Source organism: Mauremys reevesii, linkage group 1 (assembly GCF_016161935.1).
Source record: "Mauremys reevesii isolate NIE-2019 linkage group 1, ASM1616193v1, whole genome shotgun sequence".
Taxonomy (NCBI): domain Eukaryota; kingdom Metazoa; phylum Chordata; order Testudines; family Geoemydidae; genus Mauremys; species Mauremys reevesii.
The window spans coordinates 265957320-265974616 of NC_052623.1; the positions used below are offsets into that span (position 1 = coordinate 265957320).

Here is a 17297-nt window from a genome sequence, read left to right on the forward strand (position 1 = left end):
TAAACTATCTGATCAATCTTCTATTTAGCTGTGACACTCCGAGTACCTTTCCCAGACCTGAAGAAGAGCTTTAGGTAGCTCTAAAGCTTGTCTCTCTCACCAACTGAAGTTAGTTCAAGCTATTACCACACCCACCTTGTCTCTCTAATAGCCTGGGACTGACAGGGCTACAACAACACTGCCTACAACAGGAGTGTAGCCAGCAGACAAGCTGGCTCTTTGAAGAAAAACCATGCCCTTTGTTTCACTCCTCCCACTTTCCTTAATAACAGATAATACTGGGTTACTGCACCCTTGGGTAAACACACACCAAGGGCCTTGGCGAGTATATTTGGCTTCTCTATGACATATATTTAAATGCACTTCTGAGAAACTCCTCTCCACTTCCTTATAGGAAACAGTGCTTCAGTCTACACAGACACAGCCCTGTGATTTCTTAAGCAGACTAGCCAGGAGCAGCCAGAGAGGTAAGGGTCAGAGCATTTCATCAGGGCTTTCGATCTTGCAGCCCTTATATTGAGGAAGGGGATATTGTTTTGCCTCCTGCTGGCCTGTGGGCCAACCTGAAATTCCCCATAAAATGTAAACTCTTTACTATTGAAACGTAAGGTGGTCTATTAGTGCTATTTTTACTGCCTCATCTCTTGACAGGGACAGATTCCAGCAGCAGGGAGGTGGGGCTGGGCTGCCTGCTGAAAGGGGAGGGGGCTATAGCTGGGAGAGGGGTGGGAGGGGAGAGGTAAGCATCTGTGGGGCATGTTCACCAGTGCAGTGCGGTGCACTTTACTCATCAGTATGCTTGTGTGAACTGTTCTAAGGGCCATAAAAATCAAAGGGAGCCTTTGCCGTTGACTTCAGTGGTCACAGTTTCAGGCTTTCAAAGACAACTAGCTAGAAAATTCCATAACCTGATTGCCTTCTTTTGGAGCGTGCACAAGTCAGCGTTGAGACATGGTGTGATGGGCACAAAGCTGCCGTGTAATAATCTAAGGCTCCCGGCATGTAATAATTCTATGTATGCTGTATTATTGAGGTTGTTGGTTATTGAGATAGACTGCGTAACTTACACTGGGGCAGTGGAATGTGTATTAGAACCATATAATGCTCGAACTCAATGAAGCCTGTTGGAAAAACAAACAGAAAGAAACATAATGGACCCACATAAGAACAGAGCTTATATCTTGTCTCTAACAAAGATGCAAAACTTATTCTGCCAGGCTAGGAGACTAGTGATCAAAAGGTCTGTAAATAGGGGAGTGATCAAAACACTGAGCAGTCTTTAAAGGTGACTCTCTCTGAAGCAGGGGGAGAAATGGTTTGTGAGCTAAAGCAACAGATTATGCAGGCCAGACCCTAGAGGTTTCAGGGTGTCTACAGGAAGCTTAGACCTACCTACCAAGATCCTCATGTGGAAGAGTGTTAGATACCTGGTAAGCTAGACACGCATTAATCTATTTATTGTTTTAAGATTTGTTTCATCTGAAAAGCTTTGGTTCTAAATAAATAACACTCTGCTTTAGGAAGCCTGTTCTGTTATGGGTGGTGAATACCACTGTCATTGGTCACACAGGACAGAAATGCAGGCATTGAAAATAAGTCAGCCCGCTGAGGTGATCATGCCTAAGGCTACATTTTAGTCATGGGTATTTTTAGTAAAAGTCATGGACAGGTCACAGGCAGTAAACAAAAATTCATGGCCCATGACCTGTCCAAGACTTGTACTATATACCCCTGACTAAAACTTCAGTGCTTTGTGCGGGGCCGGGGGGTGGCCCAGGGGTGCAGCGGGTGCTCTGGAAGAGGTGGCCCAGGGGCTTATGGCCCAGGACCTCCACTGTTGCAGGGGTGAGGGGGGCTGGCGGACGCCCTACCCGGCGCCACATGGCTCCCAGAAGTAGCCGGTCTGTCCTGGCAGTCCCTAGGTGGAGGGTGGCCTGAAACTGCCCCAGCAGCAGAAGAAACAGGAAGAGAACAGTTTCATTCCCTTGGAAAACCCATCTTGTTTAGTTACCAAATCAGTATTCTGACTATAATGCCTCCCAAATGACACCAGGAAAATGGCAGGATTCAGCTGAAGGCCACTTGTGATGGGGAAGGGAAGCTAGGCAGGGAGTGGAGGTTATTCTACCAAGGTGCAGTGGGCCAACATCAACTGAACAGCATGTGGTCAGTATCCACATTTCATTAACACCCCCCTGCCCCTAGGTATAAATACAAAACATGAGTCCCGGACCCAGGCACCTTCAGTTGAACTGAAACTGCAGATCAGGTTTCTCTTGTTTACCAAGCAGGAAATGGGGACTCTTCCTTTCTAAGGGCCTGATCCTGACCAGTTCTGAACAGCTCAGCTCCCATTGAGTTCGGGGCAGATGAGAGCACTCAGCCACCAGCAGGAAGCACAAGGCACCTCCCAGGACAAGGCATCCATAATCATTCCTCTCTGTGATTCCAGCAGGTCAGAGCTGCTAGTGCAGTGAGAACAAAGCTGCATCACGATATAAACACACACCCTTTGTGTATCGCTGGATTTCTAACATCTTCTGGGAGGAGTCTGTACACTGCTCTAATGCTGCAGCAATGCAGTTGATTAAACTTCTAATTAATATTCTTTTATTTTAATTTTAGCTACTCTTTGGAGACAACACATGTAGTAACAATAACCCAGTGCTTTGGGCTCAGATCGCACTTTTCATCTGAAGAGCTCAAAGCGCATCAAAAAGAGGCATAGGAATGACCCCTATTTTTGCAGATGGAGCATATGAGGCACAGAGCAGTTACGTGACTAGCTGAAGCGCACACAGGATGGCCAGAGCGGAATCACGAACAGGGCCTGGGTCATACAACTCCTAAGTCCCTTTCTTCCGCTGCCTCTCCAGCATCCAGTAGATCCCTCATCACCATTTCTTTCCCATGGCTGCGTTGCTGCCCCTCCCTGCATCCTTCTAGGCACTCATTTGATTTGCAGTGTGACAGATACTAATTACAGTGAAGCACTTGGACAAGCTCAACAGGGAATTTTCTTACCTGTAAATTGGGCTCTGCTCATTTGACCAGCAGAGCTGCCTGACCTTTGCAGTGCTAAGAGCCATGCTTGCTGCTTGCCAGGAGCCCCGGGGCCGCACCTAATTTCCATATTCATGTACACAGAATTTTAATCAGCTCTAAAAATAACCGTTTTTTTTTAATTTTAAACAGAGCCCAGTAGATGTACACAGCACTTGACAAAACACAGAGGCCAAGATTTAAAACATCTCAGACCAGCGCTGCTCTCTTGGCCAAGAGCTTCTAAAGCAGCTGGTGATTTTCAGAGTGCAACATGCAGTCCCTTAAAGGGGCTGGATTTTCACAGGAGGATGCCCAGTGCTTTCTGAAAATCAGCCCCCTTCAGGCATCGCACGTTGGGCCCCCAAAATCTCTTCTGAAATTCTTTGGCCAAAGAGACTAGCACTGAGCTGAGGAGGAGGAGTCCGGGCCCCAGAATAGAGAGAAGAAGAGCAGCATGGACCGACCGGGAAGTCAGGGATCTGATCGCTGGTGGGGGAGATGCCATCTAGGTGGGTCTGCCACCAGTGCCAACAGCCACTGTGGCAGGCCTCAGAGGAAAAGCATACAGGGTTTGCAGCAGCTAAGCACTAACTGATAAGCACTCTCACACACAGACTGCAGTCACTAGGCACCAGGGACAGTCTGTGTTCACATGCATTTGGACCGCACAGCGCATCCTTGTGTCCTGTGTCCTCAGGGGGCGGGGCAAGTCACACAGTTCAGTTCAAGTGCCCTGCCCTTGCCATCAGCATCCTGAAGTTTAGCCTGTGTCATCCCAGACCAGCACTGCGGTCCGGTCCCACCAGTCTGTGCTTGTTTCGGGCCCAGAAATCGCGTTCCACACCATGAACTTGACCCATTGCCACCATGATCTCCACTGCCCATCTGACTGTGGAAGAGGTGGGCGATAATGTGGCCCTGTGAATGGGACTAAGTTCGAATTTGTGTATTTAGTATGGATACACAACCTGTAGTGTAGACAAGCCCTGAGATTTTAAATCCTCCATTTCCTACATTCCATTATAGATTATTATTTGTATTACGGTACAGCCTAGCGGCTCAGATGAGATCAAGACCATGCTGTGCTAGTCAACACATAGATGCATAATGAGAGTTTATAATCTGCTAACTATATAGACAAGCTAGTCAACGGGGAAACTGAGGCACGGGGGTGTGACTTGCCCAAGTTCACCCAGCACGTCAGTGGCAGAGATAGGAATCAGAACCTCAGTCTCCTGACTCCCAATCCAGATCCTTACCTACTAGACTAGAATTTCTCAGCTGGGGGGTTATGATCCTCAGGGGAGTTACAAAAGGTAATCAGGGTGCGTTGTGAAGCACTGAAAACTTAATTAGAATCTAAAGCTCCTCCAGTCCCCCCTCCCTTACCCTTCAAGGTCAAATATTCAAGCTCCTGAAATACACATACGGATACATGATGTAGGCTTGGTATTGTTATCATCAATACGGCTAGTATAAAAGTAAGAGAAAAAAATATAAGGGGTCAGGAAAAAATTTGCATTTGAATAAGGGGTTGCCAACCTGAAATGGTTGGAAAACACTGCACAGGAGCATTCTTCCACCCCACTGGCAGAATTAGACCTGTTTAAACCTGGTATATGTGAGAGGAGACTCAGGCCTTGTATGTGTAGTTGGCCTCATCTTGATCTAGATTAAAATGTCTCTCTAGATTTTAGACTTTAATGAAATGCAGTTTGAACAGGTCAAAATCTACTGTACGGAAAACGCCAACTATTACAAAATCCATTTATCTATCAGGAAACAACTATTGCTTCAAACATCAGCTGCAGTGCAAGACTCAACACTAAGGCACATTTGCATCCACTCAAATTTCATCCTGGTTCTGGCTCTTACCACAAAGGTAAGCCAGGTTTCACGCTTTCAAAATTCACAATCCTGTCGTCTTCTTGCTTTGGCACAGCAGAACTTGCACTGCCCAGAAAAACAGAAAACAAATTACTTAATCACACAAGTAAATACGTTAGGGCCTCTCTTTAGACTCGTTTGCTTGTAATCACCTTCTCAGGACTACATCCCAGCAGTTTTTATACTGCTCAGAGTCACTTCATTGGTGCAGTTCAATGCCTCTGTTAACCAACACAACACTACACTTAACTCTACACTTAACACTACACTACACTTAACATCTTAACTCTTTGGAGTCTGTAGACGCATCTTCCTAATGAAGGACCTTGCTGAATTGGGGCCTAGGTTCCTTAGTTGCTCAATTTGAGTACTCACCAGTTTTTCTGATCAGATTGTATATTAAGGGTTAAGAGATGACGTAAGCATGTTTCAAACAAGGTACTTTTGAAAATCTCAGCAGCATGTGTTATAGCTGGTGATATGCACGTTGATACAAGATTGGTCGTAAGCACTCTGTTGGACTCTATTTACCCATTATTTCTAACATTCTAATTAACCTAACGATTTCTAGATGTACCTACTATAAAGGTTGACTAGTTTTTCCTGAAGAAACTCCTGTGTAGGGCATCTCATGCCCAGGGGCGGCGAGTTGTATTGGCCCATGGTGCCCAGGCTCCAGCAATATTCAGGGCCCAGGAGCCCTGCTCCACCAATGTTTGGGGCCATGTCTCTCCCCCAGCCCTGCCTGCCACCCCCACGCGCCTCCCCCAAGTATTCCCCGGCCCCCACTTGCTGCCCCAACTCACTTCCCCCGGCCCCAGAGCCTGCAGCTCATGCTGACTCTGCTCTGCCAGCTCCCGGCATCAACTGCTGCCAAGAGTCCTAGTGCCCCCATCCATAAATGGCAGGGCAGGCTGCCCTTACCCTGCCCTTCCACTCTAGCCCTGAGCCCCTCCAGTGCCCCAAACCCCTTGGCCCCAGCCCGAGCCCTCATCCCCCTGCACCCTGATCCTCTGCCTCAGCCCTGAGCCCCCTCTGCAGTCATGAACCCCTCATCCTCAGCCCCACAGCCCTCACCCCTGCACCCTCTCCTATCCCCAAACTCTCTCCCAGAGCCTGCACCCCTCACCCCCTCCTGCACCCCCACCCCCTGTCCCAGCCCAGAGCCTGCACCCAGCACCCAAACTCCATCCCAGAGCCTGCACCCCAGACCTCCTCCCCCACCCAAACTTCCTTCCAGAGCCTTAGGCAGGTGGGGGGTGGAGTTTGGGGGGCAGGTTCTGGGCACCACCAACATTTCTACAAACCTGCCACCCCTGCCCACACCAAACTCCTTATTTCATTTTCCTCTGCATTTTCACTTCTTGATCATCCAATTTGTTTCCTTTTGTCAAGAGTTGTTCTGTTGATGGCCATCTTGTGTAATTTATCACCCCTTGCAGCATCACCTGTCTGCTTTAGCGCCACGTTCTTTGATTTCTGTATTCATCTCTACAGAGGGGAGCTTGCCACCCTTAACAGCTTTTTAACTGTAAAGCAATTCCAAGCTTGATCTTCAGATTTCTTTATTAGCCTCTTCCAGGCCTCTTTACCCAGCTGCAAAGTTTACAATAAGGGCTAAAATACATTCAATTATTACCCTATTTAGCAAAACACAACTGTATTTGCTGTGTTTGCAGACCTCCAGCTAAATCCATGTGCCCATTTCATAGATTAGCCTCTCGTCAGGCCAGGAAGAATCATTTTAAATTCACAGGGATATTTAACATAGAGGTTACTGAGAGCAGTAACATCAATCCCCTGCACAACCAATTGATTGCAAGTTAGCAATGAAAGTGTTGCAGGTTTCAAGCTGTTAGCAGCATCAACAGCTAGATTTCCCACTACATAAATGCAGCTGCCAACAAAAGGGAGAATTTGTGCCAGTTACAATGGTGATTTTGTGATGGCTGGGCATGTTCCACTAGCAGACTAAAATGGGACCCTGCCTTCCCACTAAACTTATTCCACAAGCAACACTTGTTTCTTCTGCTGATTCACTTTGAACCACATTTCTCTCCTACTCTTCCCTTTACCAGGGTGGAAGCCCCTCTTCTCCTCTGCATGAGAGGTGCTGAAGGACTGCAACGTAAACTAAGTCACAGAGATTGCACCTGGTATTTTCACCAGATAAGATGACCTCGGGAACATTCAGTACTTATGAAGGTATCCCTGCTCCTGCCACTGCACTATTTCTCTTTCCTTCTGTTTTCATGATTCAGAACTGGAAATGCATGCATCCTTTTAAAAGTAGGGCTGAAGGCACTCCAGGCTGATGATGTTTTTAAATCTTAGAAAACATTGATGACCACGATTGGCAATATGACGGCAGCCTGGGGATCTCAGAGCTTTTGCAGGAGAAAATATATAGTGAGGAGCTGCAGAGCTTGTTTCCTGAAGGGTGGAACTACGAGGAAATGTTGCAGGACGTGATGGACCTTGAGAGGTAAGCAAGAGAAATCTTGGTCAAAAGAGAATTCTCACACACAGAGGCTGTTCAGCTGTCTCCTGATATCACCTGACCCCCAATTGAATAGCACCCAGCTCCCTTCATCCATGACAGCCCCAGGTGTTGCCTCCATTGTATTTGTTATTGGTGAACAATTTCAGATTTATTAGCACCAGTGAGGCTGTATAAAGCAGAAAAGGTTCTCTGCCAGCAGGCTCAGTTCAGGGAAAGGATAAGCTTCATCGCTAAGCAGAGCAAGAGAGAGGAATAGAGGGGGCCCGAGAGAACAACCCAGTGCCTCAAAGTTGTGGTTCTCAACGTTTTTGGGCTTTGGACCCATTTGTAAATGTTTATGCCCAGTCACAACCCAGTAAATAGCCTGGGGTGGTTTTGGTCAGGTCCTGCCCCCCAGTGGTTGAGTCCTGCCCACACTCACCCCACAATGGCAGTTCCTGCACCTTCTGTGCTGTGGGGCTGCCTGGGCTTGACTCACTGCTCCAGGCATTGCAACCTCTGGGGTTGCAGCACCACTCAGGTTTGGTGTGAATGGAGTTGTGACCTGCCTCATGGGGTTGCAGTGCCTCTCATTCAAATTTGGCCTACCTGGACTCCCGTCGTCATGACAGCTGAGCCAAACCTGAGTGGCGCTGCTACCCCGGAGGTTGCAGTGCCAGGAGCAGAGATGCGAGCCCAGCCAGGCCTGTGGGACAGAACCAAGGGAGCTGCCACACGACCTTTTGAAAGATTCTGGTGACTTAATTTTGGGTCCCAACCCACAGGTTGAGAAACTCTGCCTCAGAGGGACTAAGGCTGCAGCAGTATCGACACGCAGCCCATCAGGGTAATCTGCTGGTGGGCCGCGAGACGCTTTGTTTACGTTGACCATCCACAGGCACAGCCCTCCTGCAGCTCCCTGTGGCTGCAGTGGAGTTCCATCTCCTGCTAGAGCCAGACCTCCCAGCACCCCCCACTCTACAGGGCTGCATCCTCTGACCTGTCCCGGTATATACACAGATATCACAGTAACATTGTGTCATCCAACCCTTCATAAAACTATTACAATAGCTCACTTACGGACTCCTTTGTTTGTTCCTCAGATTCCTATCTTCTCCTTTATCTGTCTAACTTTTCCCTCAGTCTCTGTCTGATCTGGTTTTGCTTAATGTATTTTAAGCCCAGACAGACCATAGTGATCATCTACCCTGACCTCCTGCATGCCACAGGCCATGGAATTTCACCCAGTAATTGCTGTATCAAGCCTACGGTTCCCAGTGAAGACAGCACATACCTTTATTTAATGACTCAAGTGATGGAGACTCCGTCACGATTCTAAGCAAGCCGTCCTAATGGTGAATTATCATCACTTAAAAACGGCACCTTATTTCCAGTCCGAACACGTCTAGCTTCAGCAGCATTCATTGGAAGCCTCCCCCTCCATCTTCTCCCTTGTTCTCCTTCACTGTGGCTTTGGCTGTGGAAAAGCTAAGTGGAAGCCGCGGTGGCTCGGTTTCCCTCCTGCTCAATGGGCAGATTCCAACTGGCAGCGTCTTCCCACCAAGGGATGGGAAAAACAGTGATGGGGGGAAGATTGACAGGGAGGGGGCCATTGGAGGGTGGAGGTTACAGACCGGCCCTTCAAACTCATTTTGATGGAGCGGGCACAGCCACAGGGTCAATTATTTATTTGCATTTGAGCCAAATGCAGGTGACTTCTTTGTCCATGGCACCGAGAGAGACCAGAGCTGCTGCCAAGAAAACAGGAAGGAAAGGGGAGAGGCTGAAAAAATGCAAAGCTCTGATTGTTTTCTCTCACCTTCCCTGTGGACAAAATTAATTTGAAAAACCCAACAGATCATTCCCCTGATTTTCCCTAATATGGAAAGTATGAAGTTAGCAGCACCATAGGGTGGAGCTGACTGAAAAGCAACACTCAAAATGGCACTGTGGGATTCCTCACTTACTGTATTTTTATGATTTCCAGGAAAAAAAAAACGTTATTCAGCATACAAATAAAAGCAATGGCAAGTTACTCCTATTAGCCCTGCAGAACCAGCACAGCTCCAAGAGCGCGAGCTGGATTCTTTTCAGGCTCACACGTCATTGTTCAGTAAACCCAACTGCAGTGCCACCTGTGAAACCTCTCTTCAAATGACCCTTTAATTACACCGGAGCAGCTGCCCTGAAGGCACAGGTGTAACTGAGGCCTTGGCTACACTTGCCAGTTACAGCGCAATAAAGCATCCCAGAGCACTGTACCTCACTCCCTGTCCACACTGGCAAGGCACGTACAGCGCTGCTGGTACTCCACCTCCCCGAGAGGAATAACAGCTGCTGCATATTGGCTGAGGCGCTGCTGCTCCAGTGTAAACGGGGAGTAACGTTATTACGCAATGATTGAAATCCGGAAACGCCCCATAATCCTTTTAACTGAAGCGACCGCTCTTGTTTTGTTATGAACTTCAGACACGGAAGTGCCGTTATCAAAAAAACAAACACAGCTACTGTTTGCTTTGAATGAGTGAGAGGCAGGCAGGGAAGCTCCATTTGGAGTGCAGACAGCTAATGTTTGCTTGAAGAGAGAGCGGCGCGAGGGAGGGGGGTGGGGGGGTCCGTTTCGGTGACCGGCTCCTTATCTGGTCTATGAGAAAAAAAGAAACAGCTGTTTGCTTTCAGTGAGTGAGAGGGAGTGGGGAAGGGAGAGGGGTCTGAACTTAAAAGACAGCGTGCTGACACACTCTCAGCACTCCAAAAACCCACTCTCTCTTCCCCCACGCTCCCTGTCACACTCCACACACCCCCCCCGCCATTTGAAAAGCACGGTGCAGCCACTTGAACGCTGGGATAGCTGCCCATAATGCACCACTCCCAGTGCTGCTGCAAATGCTGCAGATGTGGCCACGACAGTGCACTGGTAGCTGTCAGTGTGGACAGATTGCAGCGCTTTCCCTGCTCGGCTGTACGAAGGCGGGTTTAACTCACAGCGCTGTACAACTGCAAGTGTAGCCATATCCTGAGGGCAGCATTTTGGAAGACAAGGCATTGCACAGCTGTAGCTGAGGGTAGTATCTGCAGAACGTTCATTGTGGTGATAATGCACAAAGAATGGAACAGCGGTTAGGGGGTCGACCCTGAGATTTAGGAGACCTGGGTTCAATTACCTGCTCTGCCACAGACTGCCTGTGTGACCTTGGGCAACTCACACTGTGCCTCAGTGCAGCACTGCCCTTCCTAACTGGGGTGCAGGGAGGATAAATACATTAAGAATAGGAGGCATCCAGTTCTACGGCAATCATAAAAATACAGTAAGTGAGGAATCCCACAGCGCCATTTTGATGTTGCTTTTCAGTCAGCTCCACCCTATGGTAAGAGATAGAGTCTATGTCTAAACTTAAAATGTTGTCATTGCACCACTGTAGTGTTTCAGTGGGGACTCTTACTACAGTGAGGGGAGAGGCTCTCCTGTTGCCTTAGTTAATCCACCTCCTTGAGAGGCGGCAGTTTGGTCAACAGAAGAATTCTTCCCTCAACCTAGCGCAGCCCACACGGGGACTTAGGTCGGCTTAACTCCATTACTCGGGGAGATGGATTTTTCACACCCCTGAGCGATGGAGCTGGGTTGATCTAATTTTCTAGTGTAGACTAGCCCCGGGATACTCGCTGAGTTTACAAGGCTGGCGGTATCATTATTATTTGAATTCCAATAGCGTCTAGAGATTCCAACCAAGACTGAGGCGCCATTGTGCTGGGCACTGTATCACACAAGCTAGGAGACAATCCCTGCCCCAAAGAGATTACGGTCAAGGCAAAAGGTAGTGAGGAAACGGAGGCCCAGAGGTAAAGTGACTCGCCCAAGGTCACCCAGCCAGTGAGTGGCAGAGCCAAAATAAGAACCAGGTGTCTCCCAAGTCCCAGTGCAGTACCTCAGCCATTAGAACACACAGTCTCTGCATAGGTCAGAAAATATTTTCACTGCCAGGCATAGCAATGACTCTGATACACACAAGGGAACAGATCTGCTGAGGAAGAAGGGGCCATTTTTAACAGTCATTTTTCACAGCACAACTGTAAGGTCTGTTGCAGTGACCAAAATCTACCTTTGGCTTCTAACAGGTCTGAAGGCATCATCCCCTGGGAAGAGAGTGCCAGTGAAGACATCATGGTCTTTCTGAAGCAGTTCCCTGAGCAGAGAAAGGAGATAGAGAAGTGTATCCAATGCCTTAAGGACATGGCAGACAACATTGACGAGACCCATAAGAACTGCACCATTGCCAACATGGCCGCAAACTCCACGAGCCTGGCGTCTGGCATCTTGACCATCCTTGGGCTGACCTTAGCACCGCTGACGGCAGGGGGGAGTTTGGCTCTCACGGCAACTGGGATCGGCTTAGGGGCAGCAGCAGCGGCTACCAGCATTTCTGTCGGCATATATGAGAACGTCAGCAATGCAAAAGAAAGGAGTAAAGCCAACGACCTGCTGGTGGAATGCCAAAGCAACCTGAAAACACTGACCCACTCCGATGAAGTGGATTTCAGACCCATAGTCTCCCCAAAGAGCGAGGCCATGGGCAACCACCTGACACACGTCCTTTCCACCGCTAGTAAAATTCCAGAGGTAGTATACAAAAGCGTTAAGGGGATAAGAACCAACGTAAGAGCATTCAAAGTGGTGAAAGCTAACCCTGGTTTGAAGGCCTTAGCACAACGGCTCACCGCGGCCGGGAGGACAGCCCGGAACACAGCAAAGGGGACCAAGCAAGTGCAAAAAGCCTTAGCTGGGACCACCCTTGCCATGTCCAAAAGTGCGAGGGTGCTCGGTGCCGCAGCCACAGGAGTTTTTGTCGTGTTTGATGCCTACAGTCTCGTGAAAGACTCCATCCATTTAACTGAGGGGGCGAAGGCAGAGGCTGCAGCAGATATAAGAGAAAAAGCTAGCCAACTTGAAAAGGACCTTCAGAATCTCAACGAACTGTATGAGGAGCTGAAAGGCATGGTATATGAATAGATGAGACCCAAGTTCCCATTTCCAGCACTGGGCCAGGAGAAGAACCAAGTCACAAGGGGAGGGGAGATTGTGGTAGGAAGTCAAAGCCCCCAAAAACTACGCACGATGCTAACTCACAAGGAGATGCCAGCTCCACTTTGACCAAAAGCATTAAGTAATCTGAACAGTTCAAAGAGATTGATACCATAATTCACTCCCTCCTGCGTTTGGAATTCAGGGAAAGGATCAGGAGACCTCGTGCTACTGAACATTTTGTTAATTCAGAACCCGGGACACCATGAATCATCCTGCCAGGAATTTATCCTATTTTGCCTATGCTTAAGAGAAAGCAACAATATGCTGTATGCATGTGTGAGAGATCTGCTCAGGAGTGAAATTACAAGAGCAGTAACTGCTTTTCAAATGAACTTGTAAAGCATTAAACTTCTTCCTTTCTGTTTTGAGTGTATTAGCTGCCTTGCCCACATCTGTAATGCTCACTGAAGCATTTTAATTCACCTTAGCAAATAGATAGACATACCTGAGATATTTGTGCCTTGCCACCATTATTTTTATATTAGCGTAGCACCTACGTGCCTCAACGCTGGGTGTTGTACGGACTCAGTGGAAACTGGGGCTGGGTGTGAAGAACAGGCATGAGGGAGAGAGAAATTTCTCCAAAGATCTGAAATTCACCCCCATCTGCAAGAGCATCTGGAGAAGGGGAGATTCCCCCAACTCCCTTCATTTGAAATTAAAGCCGTGCCGTGGATTCCTAGCAGTTCTAGGCTAGCCAGCATGCTTTAACCAACCGCACAGCCATGAACTAGCATGGAGAGTAGCAAAGCGGTGTTTCCGGAAGGTGGAGAGTCAAACCTTTTACATTTCAGGGGAGGGGCACACCCTCACTCTAGCAGAGAAGAGGCTGATGAGTTCTTATGGGCTCAGCCAGCACTAACCAGGAACCAATATACATGCCTCCATACCCTTGGGACCAGAGTATCAAGAGGGAGCTGAGAGGATGTACAGACAGTAACTTAGAGAAAAAGGAAGGCTGTATCAGCCCTTGAAGGGAAAACAAGAGAAAGCCAATGCTTTAGAGAATGCACCCTGTACAGCAGCTGTGACATTGCTCCCATGTCTTGCCTTTGAGACGAAGAGACTGGACCTGGCAAAAGAGGGTTTATTGGTATTTTATGCCGCGAAGAGTTAAGACTAAGCAGAGCTAGCTTGGCAGCCATATGAAACCCTAGCTGTGCACATGTATTTCCCATTAGACACATGCAGTTTAATTCCTGACTCATTATGCATGAATTAAAAATGTGTTTGAAAAAAATTAATCCAGCTGGAAAATAAAACTGTAAGGAGCAGACATGGAAATTAAAAAACGCTTTTTCAAAATTACTGATAATATAAATGGAGGAGCACTGAGGGCATCGCGTGCACTTTGTTCCCAATTTAAAAATACACATTGCTGTGGCAAAAACACACAGAAACCCCCAAAAGCCAGCCCTGCCATTCAGAAAGCGCATCCTCATTTGCACTGCAGAAGAGCCCAGAGCCTCCAGAACAGATTCAGCCACCCACTGTACTAGCTAGGATCAATATGACAAAACACACACAATTCATATGATGCCCATTCCCAGAACAGATTGCCCAGATGGTTGTGACATTGAAGTCACAAGCCAAATCCAAGACTTTACTGCAAACTGGGGGAGTAGGAGAGGGGAGAGTTGGGGAGGATGACCCATGGCCTGACCTTCAACTCCTAGCAGGCTGAGGAGGGATCCAGGCAGACTGTTGGTACATTCAGAATAGCTAAGTTATTGTGACATCAAATCACAGGTGAAAGCCAGGTTGCAAAGAGAGGGAGAATAACCTTCCCACTGACATGTGATGGGAGCTCGCTTCTGAACATTCACACATAAATTGAGCCAGAGTCAGCACATTCTACTAAAAGGTTTCATTCCAAACACAGCATGTCCTGCTTTCCCTACATAGGCAGCGTCCCACGCACAGGAATTAGTAATAGGCCCAAGCCAAAATCCCAGACCCAACCGTCCACGCATTCCTGGGAAGGCCAGTTCCAAGTCTGCAGTTTGGGGAGGCCTCCAGCCCTTTAATGAGCTGAATTAAAACCCTGGATCCAAACTCCCAGAACGTTGTGCCTCAGGCCCGTAACAGCATTGGGGTCTTGTGTGTCTCTTATCCATTCCACAGTCAGACCTCCCAAGTCCCCTTCTTCCAAATAATCATGTCTCCTCTTGTCTCCCTTTAGCCTCCGTAGGCTGCCCAGAACAGACTCTGATCTCTCTCAAGGTTTCACATTAGAAGTTTTCACATCATGTGTCTAGCATTTTCCCTGTCGTGTGTATCTGACCCTAACCAACTATTGTACTGAACTGAACTGACAAACATTGAAGCTCTTCCTGCATATTCAAATGTTACGTTCCTGCTGGTACCGCTATCGTAGTCCAAATTTCTAGCCACTGGCATGATCTGAAGCCATCTGGTGGTTACGCTCGAAAAGAGGCATTAAGTGCAGATTCATTTCATACTAAAACCAACCAAGATAATCTCTGCAACACACAGAGTTCCGTGCAGTGACAAAGCCAGGGATGTTAAAGATAGGTCCCGGTGACAGCGTAAGGGACTCACATGCTGGTACAAAAGCGAGGCTCAAAAAAACCCAGCAATGACAGGAGGTACCACTGCGCCTTTGTAGCTGAATCTTCCTCCAATTCAGCACACGTCCACACTACACACTGCTCTGTCCCTCAGGGAGCAAGGCAGATCTTTCACAGCTCTGTAAGCAGAGCCGAGGATTAGAAGATGGCAGCCCCCCACACGTGTGAGCTGTACTTTGCAAGCCACAGGACACTGTCTCCAACCCTAGTGCAGGGCGTGGCTGAGTGCTGTGGATTACTGACTTGTAGGTATCTGGTACCATGCTGGGTGAACCACACCCCCAGAGATGAATGTTTTAGATGCTTCAAGCACTGGGTTCTTTCAGCTGTCGCCTTCGGTGAGCACCCATTCACTGTGATAACACAGAGGATCACTAGGGCTGCAGAGGTAAGGTGCAAAGACCCTCAGCACAATTGCTTTAAAGTCACAGGCAAAAGAGATGCTAAATAATCAGCCCAGCAGCTCCTAACTCAAGAGTCCCCAAGACCAAGGACAGCCCAGTACTAGGTGATGAAGGAAAGAGTCTTGGTGTAACCTCTCTACCTGATGTACCCCTGGCAGCAGCTAGTGCTGATCCCTTGCCAGCAACAGGCTGTGATTTGATCCAGCCCCAGCTCTCCAGCTGCCTGGGCAACAGCCAGCTCCTCCCACAGAGCCCTCAGCTTTCTTCTGAGCCAGGTCCCCCAGTGACAAACGACTTCCTTCCCTCTCCTGTGCTGGACTCTAGAAGGATTAGAGAGCCGTCTGCTGGCTGAATGTTGAACTCAGTGGTAAGAGGTACCCAGGAATTTCATGCTCATCCCTATATAAACCTTTTCTCTACAGACAGGCTTTCTGCATATGATGAAAGGCAATTTAATGCAGGATTGTTAACCAAAACCCCAAGACCTTAATTTAACCTTGCAAAACATGCACTAAAATCCCCATCGGATCTGCTATCGGTTTCTATTTTATCAGTTTCCTGGTTCCACTTTCTTTTTAAAGCTTTGCTCTTTGTCCTCCCACAGCACACCCTGGGCGTCAGTGGAGAGGGAAAGCCATACGAATCGTGACATAGACAAACAAGTGGCAGCCCGAGAGGTAAGTGCAATCGGATTTCATTTGAACTATTGATTTAGATCTTCTATCTTTATCAAGCAAGGTGCTACTGTTTTGCCTCCTGCTGGCAAACATAACACACTGGAGCTGGAATTCTTAGTAAAACCTGAACTATTTACTATAGAAAACCTACGGCGGACTGTTTCTGATGGTCACAGCAACCAGATTCACTTTGCTTTCCTTCTCTTAAATGGTCGTCCTACTGTAGTGCTGTTCTTAATATTAACTTTACCTTCCTTACTATGATGTGCTCTTGAATCCAACCCACATCGTTACCAGGACACACTTACAAGGCTCTGAACATGAGCTGTTAAATTAAATTACTGAGTCCAAGACAACTAGCCGCCCAGAGCACTTTAAATGACCAGTTTTTAAATTAAGGGAACAAAGAAATTACAGATGAAAAAGATCTACCAAGATAATTGAGTCCACTCCTCTCTCGTGCCCTGCTAGCACAAGATTGTTCCTCATGATATATTTTCTAGTGCTTCATCTAGCATCTACAGATAAGAGTCCCAGCCAGAAATGTGATCGGTTTTATTTCTACTGCAAAGAAGATCCTGCGGAGCACTGAAGATTTATTAGTGTTCTGCCTTCTACACACTGAGAACAGCCTTATGTTTCAGTCAAATGGCATTTCAGTCTGACATCTGCCAGATTAAGGCAAAATAACAAACTAACTGAAAGACAAGGTAACATCTTTTATTGGGTCAACTTCCGTTGGTGAAAAAGACAAGCTCTGCCTCAGGTCTTGGAAAGGCATTCTGGGTATGTTTACACTCAGAGGCCTGCCCATGGAGGGGAGCGGGGAGGAGGGCAGAGTGAAGGCATCAACTTCAGCAGATGTTACTGAGCATGTTCAGTCTGTGTGAGCATGCTCAGTACGAGCCAAGCAGCAAATCTGGGGGGGAGGGGAGGCACATCACCCCACAGGCCGCTCCACGCATCGCCTCTGTCTACACTTAAAATGCTACATGGTGCAGTGGCATCACTGCAGCTGTGTCGCCATAGTGCTTCAGTGTAGACACTACCTACACTGATGGGAAGGGTTCGCCCATTGGCGTAGTTAATCCACTTTCCCGAGAGGCAGTAGCTAGGTTGACAGAAGAA

General features: G+C 47.9%; 1 protein-coding gene across 12 annotated transcripts in view; it reads left to right on the plus strand.

Moving 5' to 3' along the window:
- Positions 1–13764, plus strand: part of LOC120371203 (apolipoprotein L6-like) — a 71917-nt gene extending 58153 nt beyond the window's left edge. For 6 of the 12 annotated variants that reach the window (XM_039486821.1, XM_039486800.1, XM_039486801.1 and 3 more), the window contains 4 exons: positions 395–467; positions 7011–7137; positions 7267–7417; positions 11531–13764. In XM_039486821.1, coding sequence (XP_039342755.1) covers positions 7107–7137; positions 7267–7417; positions 11531–12422 — 1074 coding nt within the window. In that variant the 5' untranslated portion in view covers positions 395–467; positions 7011–7106 and the 3' untranslated portion in view covers positions 12423–13764. Of the gene's footprint in view, positions 1–394; positions 468–1301; positions 1431–2288; positions 2456–7010; positions 7138–7266; positions 7418–11530 lie in introns of those variants that run through there. The other 6 variants (XM_039486803.1, XM_039486849.1, XM_039486812.1 and 3 more) reach the window with 3 other exon arrangements.
- The last annotated feature ends 3533 nt before the right edge of the window (positions 13765–17297 follow it).